Source organism: Tetrahymena thermophila (assembly GCF_000189635.1).
Source record: "Tetrahymena thermophila SB210 genomic scaffold scf_8254382, whole genome shotgun sequence".
In the NCBI taxonomy this organism is placed as follows: domain Eukaryota; phylum Ciliophora; class Oligohymenophorea; order Hymenostomatida; family Tetrahymenidae; genus Tetrahymena; species Tetrahymena thermophila.
The window spans coordinates 295-19,347 of record NW_002476166.1 but is presented as its reverse complement, the minus strand read 5'-3'; the positions used below and the strand labels follow the sequence as shown (position 1 = coordinate 19,347).

At 21.2% G+C, this 19,053-nt stretch overlaps 5 protein-coding genes across 5 annotated transcripts; 3 read left to right on the top strand and 2 right to left on the bottom strand. All coding sequences in view use genetic code 6, as the record gives it.

Moving 5' to 3' along the window:
• Positions 1-534: 534 nt before the first annotated feature.
• TTHERM_00947350 (transmembrane protein, putative) lies at positions 535-2,809 on the top strand (the record flags this gene model as incomplete). Its single annotated transcript, XM_001030971.2, has 9 exons — positions 535-644; positions 733-832; positions 900-963; positions 1,038-1,213; positions 1,344-1,462; positions 1,521-1,642; positions 1,693-1,919; positions 2,392-2,616; positions 2,672-2,809. The coding sequence occupies 9 exons, from the start codon at positions 535-537 to the stop codon at positions 2,807-2,809; spliced, it is 1,281 nt and encodes a 426-aa protein (XP_001030971.2).
• A 4,037-nt stretch (positions 2,810-6,846) lies between these two features.
• Positions 6,847-11,392, top strand: TTHERM_00947340 (transmembrane protein, putative; the record flags this gene model as incomplete). The annotated part of the gene is made up of 9 exons (XM_001030970.2): positions 6,847-6,956; positions 7,016-7,115; positions 7,179-7,242; positions 7,293-7,468; positions 7,521-7,639; positions 8,144-8,265; positions 8,324-8,547; positions 8,608-8,831; positions 8,929-11,392. 9 exons carry the CDS (start codon positions 6,847-6,849, stop codon positions 11,390-11,392), a joined length of 3,603 nt encoding a protein of 1,200 aa, XP_001030970.2.
• A 1,640-nt stretch (positions 11,393-13,032) lies between these two features.
• TTHERM_00947330 (TLC domain protein) lies at positions 13,033-14,293 on the top strand (the record flags this gene model as incomplete). Its single annotated transcript, XM_001030969.3, has 4 exons — positions 13,033-13,483; positions 13,813-13,926; positions 13,986-14,118; positions 14,167-14,293. The coding sequence occupies 4 exons, from the start codon at positions 13,033-13,035 to the stop codon at positions 14,291-14,293; spliced, it is 825 nt and encodes a 274-aa protein (XP_001030969.1).
• Positions 14,294-14,823: 530 nt separating this feature from the next.
• Positions 14,824-15,777, bottom strand: TTHERM_000947324 (hypothetical protein; the record flags this gene model as incomplete). Its single annotated transcript, XM_012800112.1, has 1 exon — positions 14,824-15,777. Exon 1 carries the CDS (start codon positions 15,721-15,723, stop codon positions 14,824-14,826), a length of 900 nt encoding a protein of 299 aa, XP_012655566.1. The 5' UTR covers positions 15,724-15,777.
• A 232-nt stretch (positions 15,778-16,009) lies between these two features.
• TTHERM_00947320 (cyclic nucleotide-binding domain protein, putative) lies at positions 16,010-18,327 on the bottom strand (the record flags this gene model as incomplete). The annotated part of the gene is made up of 6 exons (XM_001030968.2): positions 16,010-16,043; positions 16,120-16,370; positions 16,420-16,704; positions 16,775-17,256; positions 17,314-17,982; positions 18,090-18,327. The coding sequence occupies 6 exons, from the start codon at positions 18,325-18,327 to the stop codon at positions 16,010-16,012; spliced, it is 1,959 nt and encodes a 652-aa protein (XP_001030968.2).
• Positions 18,328-19,053: the final 726 nt, after the last annotated feature.

Below are 19,053 nucleotides of genomic sequence, written 5' to 3'. Positions count from 1 at the left end.
TATTAAAATTTGCATAAAAAATTAAACTGCTAAACATAACAAGTTAGTATAATTTAAATAGAGCAAACGTAGATTTACCTTACTAATCATCTTAGCCAATAAATACTCTCAATAAAAATTTTAAATAATTTTCATGTTTAAGCTAACTTAAATCTTATTTATTTATGAAAAGGTTTTCAAAGTGAATCATCATAGTTTTTTTAATTCTATTTTAGCAAAAATTATTTATCAATTATTTACCCATATATTAAGTATTTACATATTATCTTTAGTATAATATTATATATTTTATTTATTATGCTATCTTGATTCAAAAACTACTATTTTAAATTTAATGATTTATTATTTTATTTATTATGATTTTGTTATTGTTAATATGAATTTAATAGATTATTAGTTTAAAGGTAGAATTAATTAAAAAAAAAAATTAATGTGTATTTAAACTTTCTTTAAATAAGTAAAGAAAACAAAAAAGATAAATAGAAAAAGTAAATCTATCATTAATAAATTATAACTTTTGGCTTATAAATAGAGATGAATATAGTGTTAAAACTAATTCTCTCACTATCAGTTCCTATAATAATAGGAGTATCATTTAATCTTTCAGTTTTTTATTACGTGCTATACCAAAACGTAAGCTAGTGGTAATATTTATAAATGATAATCATTTTTGATTACTATTAAATTACATTAATAGAAAAATTTATTGATGTATTAATATTAAATGAACAGGGAGAAACAGTAAACATAATAAGTAATCATAAATGAAAATTAAAAGCTTCATAATTTACTATACGCTCTCAAAACTACAATAGAAATAAGCTTTAATACTGTAAAAATAAAATTTCTACTTTTCGTTTAAGGTAGAAACAAATTTAAAATGTCATTAAATAATATAGATAGAACAAGACTTGATTAAATTTCACAACTTCTATTATAAGAGAATGAAGAACAAAGTAATAGGTAATGATTGCTAATGTTTCTTATGAATCAATTCTATTTGTTTAAAATTTTATAATTTCTTAAAATTAATTTAGCAAGGAAATAATTCTAATATATACCATGCTCTTATAGGTACTATGCTTTTAATAACTGCACTTAACTTATGTATTAAGAATTTAAGAAGAGCAACACTTATGTTTAAGGATATTTTCATAGAACTACTTTTGAATTTGATGAATTTTCAGATGATGCTAAACAAAGATTAAAAAATGTAAACATTTTATTTTATTTTGAGATAAGATTGTAATTTTGAGTATTAAATTAAAAACAACGTACATTCAAATTAATTAAACTTTTTTACTAAATTATTATTTATATTTAATTACTTTAATTTATTTCAGATTTGGGACTCTTACTTTTTAGCTACATCAAGTTATATAGCTCGTAAGAAGAGTTTAATTGCTATAAGTTAATCTTTTTAGGCCTATAATGATTCTCTATTTACTACTACTCCGATGCTGTATGAAGCGATATACACATATACTAAATTATAAAAATAAATACTTTTTATTAAAAAGGGACATGAATTTAACAGCTTTTTAACCTTATTAGACATGCATTAAGAATTAAACGTTTTTAGAAAATTATGATCCTAGATGTAGAGGATGGTATTAAAGCACAGTATAATAAGCAGGAAAATGTAAATTTCTAAATATACTTTACTAGCAATAATCAATTAAAATCTAAAAGATGAAGTTTACCAGTATAAGCCATATAAAGATGCTTTCACTAATACAATAACAATGTCTGGTACTGCTTTGCTATTAGATGAGAAAACAAACGATTTTATATCAATTATAGGAATGGATTTCACTATTACAAACTTAATTTAAAGCATACTTGCAAGTTCTGACGAATTGGATGAATCTTAAATCTCATCAGGATACTCTTTGATTTTTCACGATAATAATAATACAGTAAGCCCTTAAAATAAATATTTAATACATAATTTTTTTTATTCCTCAAATATATTTTAAAAACAAACTTTAAAAAAATTATAAATTTTAAATTTATAAAATGCTTAAAGTTGTGATTAATAAAGGTGATAAATATAAAATAAGCCATTTACTATTCTAAATTTTATATTTAAAAAACAAGAAAAATATTTTTTAATATTTACTAAATAAATAAATTTAATTTTTCAACATAAATTGCAAAAATAGAAAAATACTTTTACAAAAAAAATCTATTGATAGCTCATTTTGATTTAAAATATTTTTTTTTCAATTTCTTATTTTTTTTAACAATAAGAATGTATTAATTAATATACGATCGGTAATTTTACCTTTTAAATTTTACTTTTCTTTTCTTTAATATTATTTAGATATAAAAAATATTTTAAGATATTTAAATATAAATTTATTTATTTGTTTATTTGTAAAATTGTAGATTTTTCATCATAAATATTGGAAAAATACTGATGATGTTGAATATAGTTGGTAAGATTTAGAATATAACTCTACAACTATTTATTCTATAGAAGAGAAAAATTCATTTATTCAATAAGTATCAAATGCAAAGGCTCATGCTGAATAATTTAATTATAACATAGAAAAATAAATAAATATTGATTAATTTTACATTCCTTTCTCGAAAAATAATCTAAGCTAGTAAGTAAATATTTTTATATCATATTTTATATAGATTTATTTTTTATTAAATAAATTAGCTATAGTTTAGTGTATCCAATAAAATCTTTATAGTAGTGGTAGATTTTTCCTAACACTACTTAAAATAGAATAATTATGTATGTGGGGAGAGTTCAGAGAGATTTAAGATATATCCTACAGTCTTACAAAATATTTGAAGACTAAATATTTTAATTGGTTATGATATCAGAGGTTGTTTTTATTTTCTTATTAATTGTTGTATATAATTTACATCTAGCTGCAGTGCTTATCTACCAACTTCAAATACCCATAGAAAGTTTAACAGTATTTCTCAATAGCAGGATATAATAAAGTAAACAAAAAATAATAACATCATAGCAAAAAAAAGGATTTATGCTTTAGTAAAAAAATCTATTAAATGTTTCTCAGACACAAAAATAATCACCATTTTTCAAAGCATAACAAAGTTCTTTTACATCGACAAATGTAAATAAATTATCTTTTGATAATAAATAAATATCATAAGAAGTTTTGTTAAGTAATTTTTATTCTTTAATTTAATATTTTTTATGGCTTAATATTTAAATTAGTTTTGTTTAAAACTGCACAATAAACATTATTAAACTAATTGAGATCAAAAATAAAAAAATGATTATCTTTAAAAAAATAAAAATTTTTAATGAAATAAATTAGTTTAAAATATTTTAATAAAATTGATAAAAAAATTATTTAATTATTTTAATTAATTTTTTTTAACATTAAAATTTAAATTATTAATAGAGAAGTAAGATTCGTATTTAAAAGTAAATAAAATAAACACTCCAGATTTAAGTTATAGTGAAACTTAATTTAATAAAATTTTATCAAGTAGCAATAAAAATTAATTTAATAGTGAAAACTTGAATAGTAGCACAGAGATTAAATTAAATAGCTCATTTTATTAAATTTTAGACTACGAACCTATGTTTTAAGAAATTTAGATTATTTCCTAAACTTTTTATCATTTATAAGCTGTTATAAATTATAAAAGTACATTAATTGATGAAAATGCTAACTTTATCAATTCAATATTACACTTTGCCAAAGCGAGGAAAATGTTTTAAATGATAAACAATACTTATGGCTAGATAATAAGTCTAGCCAACATTGGCTATTTTTAACTCTAATAGGATTTTAACGAATAACAGATTATAAAAGATGATAAATATGAGTGTATCATAGAGTCATTTGATTTTGCTCTGCAATTTGCATTATATGAAATAGGTCTAAATAATTTTGATGAGTTCAAGATTAAATTCTAGGAGGGTTTGATAAAAATTAATGACTACCAAGACTATCTACTTTTAAACAGCATAAACTTAATTACAATCCTTAAATGTAGATTATTTAAAACTACTGCTTTCAACATGTTAGAGAGTTATATCCTTAAAAATTTTAAGATAGAAATTGAAAATAACAAATTTATTCTTCATAAATAAAAATATATTTCGCTTTTAGAATAAGCGTTATAATTACTCTAATTTATAGAAAATGTAATAACAAAATTAAAAAAATACTCTCATTTAGATTAACAAAACACAGAATATGATTTAATCGTACTAAAGTTGGATATAGCAGAAATTTAAATAATGTTAAGCAACTAATTTAATATAGTGTAAATTTCAAGTGATATTTTTAATGATACAACACCTTATATTTTATAAGATATGCTCTAAATAAATGAAGCCAATAATTTTAAGGACAAAATTTTACTAAATGAATCAAAATATTAAGAGTCAGTCTTTTTAGAACCCTAAACTAAGTTCTTAAAATAAAGTAGTTTCAAAGAAAGTAATATGAAAATGAATTATTATTCTCAAACTACAAATTATTATTTCTGTAGAATAACGTATTTAAAGTCTTTGATATTATTTAAAAATAATTACTAAAGTTAATCTGCCTTATTGTTAACAAATCTCTTGGAAGATAGCTAATACTTAGACACATAAATTAAGTAAAGCTCACTTAAAATTTTAAATTAAATATTCGTTATTAATAATCTCCCAAACTTATTTTTAGAAAAACAAATTAATAAGTTATATCAATCATAAAGTTATGATCTGATATTTTTCATAGAAGCTAGCAAATTTTAAATTATGCCTAACTGTTATCTATTATAATTTTTTAAAGAATTAAAAAATACATTTATCAAAAAAAACGATAGAGTTTCATTTTATGTCTATTATGATTAGGATTTAATAAATATATTTCCATTAATTTAAATAATCGATGAAAAACTATGGGAAATGTCAATGAACATCTTATAAACATAACTTAACAGAATATGTTATAGTTATTATGACTAATCTTAGGCTATTTAAACACCACAATAAAATGATGATTTAGCTAGTTAAATAGTTGTAGAAGCAATAAAATAAATAATTTAAGCTAATTTAATAAATAAAGTTCCAAATTTATTAAAAAACTAATAAAGAAACAAAGATTTATAAATAATTAAAACTTATTAATAAAATAGTAATAGAAAAGCTTATATTTTAATTTTTTCAGTCAGCTAGAATAGTTCTATCAATAAACTCCTAAACAAATATGAAATTTAGAATGATATTATCTAAAAATTATAAAAATTTCCATAAAAAATTAAACTGCTGAATGTGGTAAATTAATTTAATTTAAATAAATTTAACTTAGACACACCAACATTTTAATAATAATAATCTATTGATACTTATTAAAAAAGTTTAATATATTTTAGTAATTTAAACTAACTAAAGTCCTACTTATTTATGAAAAAATTTTAAAAGTGAATAAATCTATTATTTAGTAATCAATAATCTATAATGTAAAACTATTATGGTTTTAAAGAAATTTTATTAAATTATTTAAAACAGTGTTTTTTTTTAAGATTTAATTTATTTCACTAAACGTAAAAATTCTAAAAATATTTAAAAAATATATTTATTTATTTATAAAATTGTATGTTTATAATTATACCACTTATATAATTTTGAATTGTGAATTTTTTAAACAAAAATAGGATATATGGAAATATGCACAGTAATTCTTTTACTTAGAAGAAATAAAATTTTTTATATTCATTATATATAGTAAATATAAAGAAAAGGTTGAAGAATTGCTAAAATAATAATGAAAATAAACTTGTTATTGATTTTAAAAGCAAATTTTAATTTTAAAAACACAGTATTTTCTAATTATGATTATGTCTTATCTAATATTTATTTAACTATTTGAGAGTTCATAAACTTTCTTGTATACTTTTATTTAAAAAATAAATTGTTACATACCTGCCCTTAAAATTAATTTTTTATAAAGAAATAAGGACCTTATTTATTTCATATTTTGTATATAGAATTTATTCCCAAATTAATATTTATATGGGTGATATATCAAATTTATATTATTATTTTTATATTTAATTGATTAACAAAATTTAATTTTAAAAGAATAAACATTTTAATTCAGTAAATAAAATTCTACAACAAAACCTTATAATTTCCAAAATAATTTTTAGTAAATATTTGCATTAACTATAATATTATGAAAATTCAATTACTAAACATAATCAAAATTGTAATTCAACAGAATTTAATATGTTTTATAAATAATTTTACACATAAAATCGAAATTTTTTAATCTTAATAAAATAATATTTTAAAATTTTGTAAAAAAATAAAATTTAATTAATATTAAATTTTCTGAGTAAATATCTTTAACAAAAAAATTATAATTTTGAAAAGGTGTGGATTTTAGTAAAGGAGATTTTAATTAAAGATATTTATTTTTTATCTTAGTTGTTTAGAATGGCAGTCTTTTTGGTTAAAAATATTGATATAAATAGATTTTAAATTTATTTTAAATTAATTATCATAAAATATTTTTTTTCATTTGAGTAAATTTGAAGTTTATTAATAAATTTATTAATTTAGTGAATAAGTTTATAATTTTTATCAGTAATAATTGCGAATCTAAAATATAAAAATAGCTTTAGTTAATCATTAAAGAAAATTAGATACATTGAAAATACTAACATAATAAATTTATGGCTAGTAACAAGCTTAAAAATTTATTAAAAATAAAGATAATTAATAAATCGTTTTGATAATAAATTGTTATGAAAAAATTATTTAATTAAAAACCTAAAAAGAAAGAGAAATTAAAAATAAGTAAATCCAGTTATCATATTTGACAAAATATAAGGCGAATCTTGTATAATACAATGAGTTTTGTAATAAAGATAGTTTTATCTTTTACACTGCCTATATTTATTGGTGCTTTGATAGTGCTATTTACTTTTTATCAGTAGCTCATTTAAAATGTCAACGAATGGTAATATTTATTTTTAGGTAGAAAAATGAAAAGAAAATTAATTATCTTTTTAATATAAGGGAAAAACGCTCATCAGATTAGTAACTTGAATCATTTAAATAAAATTTACATAATGGATTAATAGCAAGTAAAATGATCGTTGACTTAGGCTTTAGTCGTGTATATTTTTTGAAAAGTATTTGTTCATTGATACTTACTTAACTTTTATTTTTATTTAATTAGGTATAATAAGATTTAATATTTACTAGGAACTTTTACAAGAAATTTAGAGACAATAAAATACAGAGTAACAACTTTAATTTTTAAAACTTAAGCAATAAATTTTTATTTTTACAGTCAATAAATCATTTTAGTTTCTGAATTGCTCAACACCTTACTAGCCTCAAAAGAAATGTTCAAATCTATTTTACTAAGAACTCTAATAAAATGCTTTGTATGTTTATAATTTCTTCCACAGAAATATTTTTGAATTTAGTCAACTTCCTATTTTAAGGCAATAATAATTGCAGAATGTATATTAAAAATTTTTGGTTTCAAGAAAGTAACATTTTTTTTATCATTTAGTAATGGTACTCATACATCATCGCAAGAATGATTTATTCGATCAGAAAAAAGGATCTATTCTCCATATAATCTATGTATTATGCTTTTGATGACAGCCTTCAATCTGGCTTCCCTACAAGGTATTATTTACATTTTACATTATGTTACAAATACGTAAAAGAATTAGTTCTATTATCAGAATTTAGTTAGCAAAGAGTAAATAAAGCAACTAATTTAAAGATCTATTTCAATTAATGATTTAGCTCATAAAATATTCTAAATATAGATGAGCTTATTTATATTATTAACATTAATTACACAATTTACCTCTAGAACATTGAATTAAAAATTTTGTATTAAAAAACATATCAACCGATGCTAAACCATCCATTTATCAGTCGTATTTTTTATTAAATTTTAGTAATAAAAAAAAAAGTATTCATTTTTAGAAATCCATTTATTTTAAAAAATAAATACTATTATTTTTAAACAGATAGAAAGTAATAATAGATGTACTCTGAAAAATTTTTTTAGGATAAGTATATTTAGCCAGTAGCATTTAAAAATAAATTTTAATTTTTCAGCGCTTTATTAATTACATTATTTAATTTAGAATTTGCAAAATTTATATTTTTAATTAAAAGCATGAATTCTAATGTTACCGCGTTTTAGCCTTATTAAAATTGTGTACCTGGGAATTATAAAGAAAACTATGATCCAAGATGCAGAGATTGGTATATTCTTGCAGACAAAATTCAAGAAGATAGTAAGAAAAATTATAATTTAATAAACCTATTTATAAGTTTTGTAATTATATTAAATAGATACAATCACTTAAATAAAACCTTATAAAGATGCTTTTACTGGTGATATTATAATAACACAATCCACAAAAATATTTGATTAAGACGGTAATAGTGAAGTAATTCTATCTGCAGATTATAAAATTTCCCCTCAAATGTTTTAATTATACTCTTCGCTGGTTAATTTTGATGAATCATCAATTAACTAAAATTACTTTACCTTATTTAGCACTGAAAATAATACAGTAAATTTTTATATTTCTCAAATTTTATCTTAAAATAATTACGCTAATAAATAAAAATAGGTTTTTTATCACAAATATTTTAGATTTCCTGAAAATAAAACAGAAATAACCTTAGAAGATATAGAATTTAATTCTACTACTTATTACAAAGAATTTGAGAAGCAAGATTTTAAAGCTAATTTGGAGAACTTAAAGGAATATATCAACACAGGAAACTATAGTATTTCTCTATAAGATAATATTTAAAATTTCTACATTAAGTGGTCTAAAGACAACCTTTCATAGTAAAATTTTTTTGAAAAATATTTTAAATTAAATTTTTATATTAGAGATTTTAACACAAATCATTCATTTAAATAAATCTTATTTTATTAAAAACAGTATAGGACTATTCTATCCTATTTAGACATTTGAAAGATGGTCATTTAATTAAAGTAATAAAAAATTGAAAACAAATTCTCTTATTTTGTCTTACACTTAAAGATATGATTCTTCATTATTTTAGTATGAAATGACTACAGATCCTCTTTTTTTAATAGCATTGTCAATTTCTATCATACTTGAGGTTATAGTACTCGTCTTTTTTGCACTAAATTATTATATAGCTCTAATTTACTAAATAGAAATCCCAATTGTAAAACTTACTATGTTTTTAAATTAAAATTCAATGTATTAATAACAAAATTCTTAGCATAAAAATGACTAAAATAAATATTTCGAATCAACGAGAAATAAATAATATTCTTGTTAATCTTAGGCTTAATCTAAAAAAAGAGCATCTATTATATCTTAAAGCAATATCTCATTTAATGAAATCAATAACACTACTAAGAATCAATTTGTAAATAGTTGTAATAACATACCAATAAAAACACTAAATGATAAACAAATAGATTTGGAAATAGTTTTAGAGTAGCACAATAATTTAATTAGCAAATAAATAATATAACTAAATTCTAATCGAAATATTAACATATCAACTAAAAAAAGTTTATTTTCAATTTAAGAAAATAAATTAAATAGCTCAAATTAGTAGCAAAATAATAACTCTTTGGATAAATTTGATAAAAAGTAATATATAACTTCAACTTAGCTTTTATGTTCATATGATAACTTGATCATAGAAATGAAAACTCTTTATGACACATTTTTTTTGCTAAACAAATTAATAAATTACAAAAGTTAATCAATAGACAATATAACAGGAACTACAGATTGTGTCATTCATTTTGCATATTCTATGAGTACCTTCAAACAATTAAATAGTTCAAATGGAAAGATTATAAGCTTGCTTAATTTAGGGTACTATTAGATGCAACATGAGCTATATAATAATAAACTCAAAAGAAAATAAAAAGCCTAAGATATTCAAATGACATTAGAACATGCTTAGCAATTAATTTTAAATGAGCTGGATTATCAAAGCATATAAGAATTCGTCATTACTTTTGATACTGGTAATGTATCATAATCAAAACTGTGTAATCTTTAGTATCTGCAAATGATTCATAGAGTTTAGATGCTCAAAGTTTAACTCATAAAATAGAATTTCGTTTAAGACTACAGCTTACTTGCTCAAAAAATAAGCCATTCGATTGAAAATAACTTAAGCTATACATAAAAATATTTAAACTTACTTTAAAAATCTTTGCAATATTTAAAAATTAGCCACATGGTAGTGGAAAAAATAAAACACTCTTTCACTGGAAATGATTATTTCTATGAATTATTTTTAATCGAGTATAATATTATGTGGATTGAAATATTATAAGGACATATTGATCAAGCAGAAAATTTATATTAGCAACAAGAAAAAAATAATTTAATACATATTACATTAATTAATCTTGATCATTTCAGAAACATAACTATTGTTGAGAGATATCTCAATAATTTTAAACAAGACTAAGAGTAGTGTTTGATAATTTCTAATCTAATTTTCATCAAAAGTCTTATCCTTTATGCCAAACGCTAGTATTCTGATGTAGCCTAGTTACTAACTTTGTTGATTGAAAAAATTTATTACATTAATCCCTAAATTAAAATAATATCTTTAAATATTTTAAATGATATTTTCCTTAAATAAAATATCAACTTTTACTGCATAAAAAATTAAATAAAAAAACTAAGAAAACCTTAAAAATATGATATACACTTTTTTGTTGAATCCGAAATATGGAAATAATTTCACTTCAACTTATTCAGCTAAGAATTGCATGAACTAAGAAGTAAATTATTTACTAAGGATGATAGAGTTGCTTTTTATGGATATAATCAAAATAATATAGTCAAAATTAACCCTTTAATGGCCAATTTTACATCATAAAAATTGTGGGAAATATAAATCATGAATCTTTAGTAGACTTTAAATAATTTAAGTTTTGAAAATTTTATGAATTTAGATCATGAGGATCTTATATTTGGTGAATAAGAACCCAACTAATAAAATTTTTTACTAAATTTAGTAAAAAAAGGAATAATAAAAGCAACAAGAGATATTTAAACAAGCCAGCTCAGCTATAATGTTAAAAATATGTATGTAAAAGATAAAAAGCACAGCAGGAAATAATTATTAATTTTTATACAAAGCTAATAAGCATAAATTAATAATTAACAATATTTTTTTGAGGCTATTTCTTCACTAATTAAACAAACTCCTTACAAATTAAAAGTACTTCATTCCTATCTTAAAGATGAAAACGAAAATTGCTAAATTAATCAAATAAAAACTCCTAAAATTTCATTTAATACACATTAAACAACCTAAGTTGCTAAAAATGTGCATTAATTTTCATAATTAAAACAATTAACATAATTTCTTATTCAAAAAAAATTTTAGAGTTGACTAAATAAAACAAAAAAAATAAATACTCAATTAGCCTTTAAACATATAATTAATTTCTTTTTAAAAATTTAATTTGTTCGCTTAATAATTTAATAAAAATTCTTAAATTTATAATAAAAACTAACAATATAAATAAAACATAATTTGGTATTTATTTACATTATTTATTTATTTTTATTGCTTCAAATTTATTATAACTATTACTTAAAATATAAAAATGTTTCTAATTTCAAATTATTTATTAATTGATGAGCAGATTTTTTTCTTGTTTAATAATTTTGTTAACACATTTTTAACTCAATTAATATTATATATTTAAAAATAATTAACTAAAGGTTGATTAAATAAGATAGAATTAGTTTTGTCTTTGTAATTTAATTTAAATTTACTATATTTTTTAACTTACATTTTATTGTTTATGGATTTAAATAAATACATACAAATTTAGTTTCTATCAAAAATAATAAATATTATTAAAGAAAATCTGAATTACTTATAAATATCTGTTGCCTTATCAAGCAATTTAATTACTTACTTCCTTTAATTTACTATTTGAAAAAATTATTCATATTAAATTAATCAGAACACAAGCACAAACTGTAATTTATTTTTCTCTAAAGTTCTATTATACAAAAAATTTTATTTTTAAAACACTAATTACAAAAAATATATTTTCTATTCAAAAACTACAATTAATTGGATTAGAAATTTTTAAAATTATGGTAAATAAAACATAGTAAAAGACATTCACTCAGTAAATAGTTGATCTATATAATTATGATTTATTATGATCAATATTTAATTTTTAAATTTACTAATAATAGTTGACTTTATTATTCTATTCGAAGGTTTACTTTTAAGCAGTTTATTAATTAATCTGTGCTTGTTTACTATTTATTAAATTTGTAATAAATTTCAAAGTAAACTTTGCATATAGCCAAATGACAGATGATTTATTTTTTTATTAGTATTTGGTAGATATTTAAATTTTAAAATAGATTTTTACTATTTTAATAAGCTTTATTTTGTGAAATGTTAAATTGTCTTGATATATTCTCAAATAATATAGTCTTATTTTTATAATAAAATTATAAAAAATTTAAATTTAACATCAATAAAAAGTATTATTTTATGAAATAGTATTTAATATATTGATTCAATTTTAATTAATCTTAAAATTTATTTTAAAATCATAGATCTATATTATGGAAATTTCATTTAAGTTTCTTGCTAAGCATTAGTAAGATTAAGCTATATTTAGGGAAGGCAAAATAGCATTAGTAGTGTAAAATTATTTATAAGCTTCATAAATAGTATAGATATTTTATTGCATAATTTATAGTTACTTACTTAGGCATGCAAGATTTTATTTGATTAAAAGATTTTTGATGTAAAAAAGAAAACAAAAAAGTTAAGTAGGAATATTCTTTTTTACAATTAATAGAATAATGTATTTTATATTTGTTTATGTGTGATTGATTTAATTACGTTCCAGATTTATTCTTTTATCAGTGTTGAATTTAATTGGATTATAAAAATAACTCTTTAAATTTTTGATTTGATTGATTTTTTTTTAAAAAGTTAACAATTTAATAAAATTATTAAACAAGAGTTAAAAAAAGTAAATACCTCAAATAGAAATGTCTGAATAAATACTAAACTAATATCTTTTCAACAACTTAAACAAGTATGATCTTAGGAGCAATCTGCAAGACCAATTGACAGTATTCGGCTATTCCTTTATCTTTTGGGTTGCATACTTTTTCGTTGTTAATAAGGTAGTAGAAGTTAAAGGAGTCAGCTTAAAAAGCCTAAATGACATAAAAAATAGAATAGTCTCTGCAACACATGGGCTCTCTATCGTATTTTTGACTAGCTACCACATTACATTTCATAATCCATAGCTAGATAGCTCAAATACAGATTTCCAATAATTTATATTCATATTTTCTATAGCCTATTTTTTGTATGATTCTATAGCCTGTCTCTATTATGGCATAGATGGATTAGGTATTGCTATTCATCACGTAATGGTAGTCGTCGCTTATTTATCTTCTATGACCGCCTTATACGGAGGAGTCGAATGCATGTGTAAATAAATTCAAATTTATTCAAATACTTTTGATACTTTAAATTTTTTCCGTCATATTTTTCTGCTAATTATCATAACAAAGAAAATATATAGAGTAAGATTGTCTTTAAGAACTTAAAACTTTTGAAAGAAGTCTAAGAAAAAAAGCATTATATATTATAATTTATAGCAGAATTTTACGTATTTTTTAATGTTTTCAATTCTAATATGACGTATTAAAAAAGATAGGAAAAGCAGTTAAAAATAGTTAATTATAAGCATATAAAATATTAATAATAGACAGTTATTTGATTGAAATTTAAAAATTATTATTTTAATAACTATATAGATGCGTTATTTTTTGCAGAGTTAAGTAACTTCCCTATGAATGCCAGACAATGCGTGAGATCTATGAATTTAAGATACACAAACCTCCATGAATTTTTCGAATACACCTTCATTAGTAATTATATAATTATTTTAGTTTTTTATTTTAAAAATATATTTATAAAAAATATATAGTTCTCTACATAATTGCAAGAGGTGTTTTTGTTCCATTTGCAGTTGCTCACTGCGTTAGATCTGCAGTATGTCCTACCTTATTAAAAATAATATGTCTTGGTTTATTCGCTTAATCTATCTACTATATTTTTGAGTAAAAAAATTAATTTTGATTGCAAATTTTCTAATTTTTTTAATTAAGAATGCTAAAGGGAATTAAGAGAAGAGGAAAGTAACAAAAGGAAAGAAAGTAAAAAAATATTCAATATTTCTGGTTCTAAGAAAACCCTGAAGTTTAATAGCTCACATACTACAGAAAAATAGAATGAAAAAATATTAACAAATAAATAAATAAATAAATTCTTTTTAAAAATTTAACCTATAATAATGAAGCGTTTATGCAAAAAGTGATTGAATATCACATAAAATAATCAATCTATACTAAAATAAAATAATTTATACTAAATTGAAGCTATAAATATAGATAGATAAATAAGCAATGGTTGTAATTTATTAATTTTTTTTAATTTTAACCATTTATATTTATTTACATATAATATAACTTTAACAATTTTCATAGTCATCTTTAAGCAAATTAGAGTATTTATAAGAAATAATTATCTATTTTTTATGTATCATTACCTTTTCTAACTCCTTTAGAAATTATAGCCATTTCTTTTAAACATTATTGATTGTTATTAAATATTTTTATAAATTATAGCAACTTTCTGTTCATAAATAGTTAATTTGTTTTTTTATTAATTAAGTAATAAATTAATCAAGTAAATTACTAATGTGAACAACTTAATTAATTCCATACAATTTATAATTCATTTTGTATTTTTTAAAAATAGATCAATCAGATTATAGATTAAACAGTTTTTCTCCTAATTTTTGATTGCTAATTGTTAATCTAATTTTAAATTACTTAATTTTCAAAATTATTGGCTTCCAAACTAATTTCTTCTTTGATGCTATCATTTACTGTTTAGTATGCGAATTCGCTGTGAAGATACGAAAATTAAGAACCATTAGACAAATTTTTTGTTCTAAAAGTAGCAGCAGTGTCTAGAGACTAAGGCGTATCGCTCTAAAATGAATTTCTTTACAAGGTCTACTTTACAGGTTAAATCAAAGGAATTTAGATTAAATTCATTTTTAAATTTTGGTTTTGTTCAAATTAACTTGATTGATGTTATTATTTAAATTTTTGTTTTCTATTTAGAGATAATGAGCTGATTGTCAAAGGAGCAGGAATAGCAGATAAAACTCTTTTTTTATTTTGATTGTTTGCTTATAAGTTTGCATATTCGAATTCTATTTTAGTAGAAAAAAATCTATCCTTAGATGGTTTTTTTTAGATAAAATAACTTTATTCAGTGGATATTTTATTTTAGGATGATTTAATAACTTGATTGTCATTCATATTCTAATTGGTAGTTAATTAAAAGGAATTTTGTTTATTCATAAAAGTATGAGGACTCTATAAATTTTTGCTTGAGCAAAATTTAAGCATATTTTGAATTTTGATATCCAGATTTTACTTTAAAGGTTAATTTTATTTAAATTTAATATCTGCATATTCTACATATTCTTAAATCTAATCATAAAATGGTAAGTTTTAAGCTGGAGTTTTTAATTTGGATTTTTATTCAACAAATTTTTTAAGAAATTTAATCTTAGATTATCTATCTTCTTTCATTTATTTTTTTGAATTCGCTAATTAATCTTATTAGATTAACTCATTAAACTTTTTCATATCTAAGTATGTTTCTTTATAGTTAGCCACCTCGGTTACTTTTTTGCTATTAAAATAAATATTGTTTGCTGAAATATTTATTTAAATTAAAGTTAATTTATTTCAATATAAATTTATAATTTTATTAATTTCAAACATATAAACTCAAAAATATTTTTAATTTGATCACTTAAAATTTTCGTTTTTATTTAATAATTAATTTATGTAAATTATGTGTAGGGGTTTTTTTTAAATTGAAGGAAAATTCTACACAATTTTAGCATACTGTAACCCTTTATTTTAATTTTCAAAATTTATGAATTAATGTTATTTATATCCCTCTATAATTATATCATATTATATTAAATAATTTGATATGATATCTTAAAAAAAGAAAAATATTATTAATTATTTTACTTCTTTAACAATTCTATGGGCAACTAAGGAGGTAGATTAGACATTAATAAATCTATTTTTTTAGTAACATCTTTTTAGTTATTTTTAACAAAATCTTTCAAATAATCGTTTTCAAGCTTTTCTACTATATTTTAATAAGGCTGTCTTGATTATACTTAATTATAAATATTTATTTCTTCTATTTCTTTTAAATGTGATTCTTGTAAACAGGCTTCATGAATATCTTGGTCATAAAATTATTCATAGTAAATCTTTTTAAAAAAGTTAAATAAAGTTAATAAAATAAAATATAACAAATACATAAGACGGTAATTGTATCACTTCAAGCTTTACTGAAAGTACCTTTGCTTAAGATATTCTAAAACTATTTGTTAGCACTTCTTTTTCTCCGAAATACTGATTTGGACCTAAAATAAAGGAATTAATTCTTTTTATTAATTAGCTTCTCTCTTTGTTTTGTTTTCCTTAATTTAACTTATAAATTTCTCTTTCCTGCTTTTCAAACGGATTAAAAGTGAGATCAAAATCTTAGGCATTTAACTTGTTTAAGGGGATCATTTTTTCATTATTATTGTTTTGATTTTACTTTTAAGATAAGTTAATTAAAAAATAATTTGCAATTTTAAAGTGAATGACTTTGGTGAACAAAATTTACATTTTCTAACTTGAAAAGACGAGAAAACTCAATTTCACCAGAAATAATAAAATAAATGAAGCTGGATGGGTCTAACTCTGAATATAAAATGTTGTTTCTGTAATAAGTAGCACTTTAAAAATATTTTAGATAGTTTTTCATTTTCTATTTAGAGTAACTTTTAAAAAAGATAAACTGTTAGAGAAATTTTATTTTATTTTCAACAGACTGTATTTGATGCTTTTGAATAATTTCATTATACACTGAATAGCTTAGATAGACTAGGCAAGTTTTCTTTTTTGACATGTAACCTTATTCCAAAAGATTTAAGTTACCATCATCAAACTCTCCAAATATCTCTCCTTATTTTAATAATTTTCTTAATTTCATATCCTTAAAGTGTGAAGCGATTTGTAATATCATTTAAAATTCTCTATCTTGATTAAAATTCCTTTAATTAGTAGTTTATGGAGAGTAAGGGCTTGCATCATCTAAAACATCATCTTTTTATTAAAAAAAATGAAGAAAAATTCAGATTTTACTCATTAGTAATTAATTACATTTAGATTCTTATTAGCTTGCCATCTTAGAAATAATCTAGGGAGTGTTTCTTGAGTCCTGCCTAGAAACTGAAAAGCTAGATAATTAAGAGGGTCTGAGAAGTAAGCTATTTTTTACCTTCAATAGACTAATAGCTTTTTCAACAACCTTTAGAAATTTTTTAGAATTTTGATTAATTTTTCCAATTGATTTAAAGTTTTCTAAGCACAAATTTATATTTCTAATAAACGCCATTTCTTCTTCTATCAGATTTTAATCTAAAAATGCTATACTGTCTTTTTTTTTGTGTGCTTTTGGAGAAAATTATGAGAAGGCTTATTTGATAGATTGATCTAATTAGCTTAATCTATTTACTGAATTTTAAACAACTATATTTGATGGGCTATTCATTCTACTACTTTTTCTTGATGATTTATTAGATTTTTAGTCATAAAGAGATTCTTAAGATGTATTTAAAGCATTATAAGAGTTATTTTTTTCTAATAGGAGTTAACTTTCTGAGCTATTTTAAAAATCTTATTTTAATTAAACATTGTTTTGCATTTCTTAACATTTATTTGATGCGTTACTTGAATCCTATTCAAAATTTAACTATTAGAATTCCATTACTTCTCCTTCTATAACTATGTAGAAGTTATTTTATTGTTTGTTTTTTTTCTTTAACTTGGCTAGTTTATATATTCATTAACAAAATAAATTCAAAATATGATATATATTTTAACTCTATTATAGACTAAAATAAATTTAAAGAATGAATAAACTAACTATTTATTACATTTACTGCAAATAAACTAATTTTGTTCTACTATTTCGAATTACATTTTTTTCAGTGTGTCTACATACAAATCTAGCGATATATTCATTCTTAGTTCTTTGAAAAACTTGAAGTAGTCCAGAAATTTAATCATAAATTTAATATCCTTCTCTAATTTAACTTTCTTTCTAACTATGTACCCAAATAACTTTCCATGAATAAATAAATATATCAATACATATTAAAGTGTTAAGTACATTAAAATTTACTTCTATGATTTCTTAATCTTTAATATTTAGCTCATCATTTTTCAACAGTACCTCTAACTTTGGTTCAAATAATTGTCTTGTTTGCAGTTAATTCAAAGCTTCTATTTGTGGCCTATAAAGTTAATTCCTTAATTTATCTACTACATCAGAAAAAGCCTCCATTTAAAATTTATTTATTTTAATTAATTTGTTTATTTTCAATATTTATAGTTTATTTAATATGAGAAAAAGAAAATAAAATATATATTTGATTAATGTCAAAGTTAAGTTAAAGTTTTTAGAATTAACTTATAAATATTAATTTTTTTTTAATTTATAAATTATCTCAACACGCTATTAAATCTCAACAAATCACAAAAAAACTTTTAAAAAATATTTCTAATTTATTTTAAATAGCAAAATAGCAACTTTCAAGATGATTCCAGGAGTAATTACTTTTTTTATGTCATTTAAATTTGAAATAAATTACACGGGGTTGGGGGGGGTTGGGGTTGGGGTTGGGGTTGGGGTTGGGGTTGGGGTTGGGGTTGGGGTTGGGGTTGGGGTTGGGGTTGGGGTTGGGGTTGGGGTTGGGGTTGGGGTTGGGGTTGGGGTTGGGGTTGGGGTTGGGGTTGGGGTTGGGGTTGGGGTTGGGGTTGGGGTTGGGGTTGGGGTTGGGGTTGGGGTTGGGGTTGGGGTTGGGGTTGGGGTTGGGGTTGGGGTTGGGGTTGGGGTTG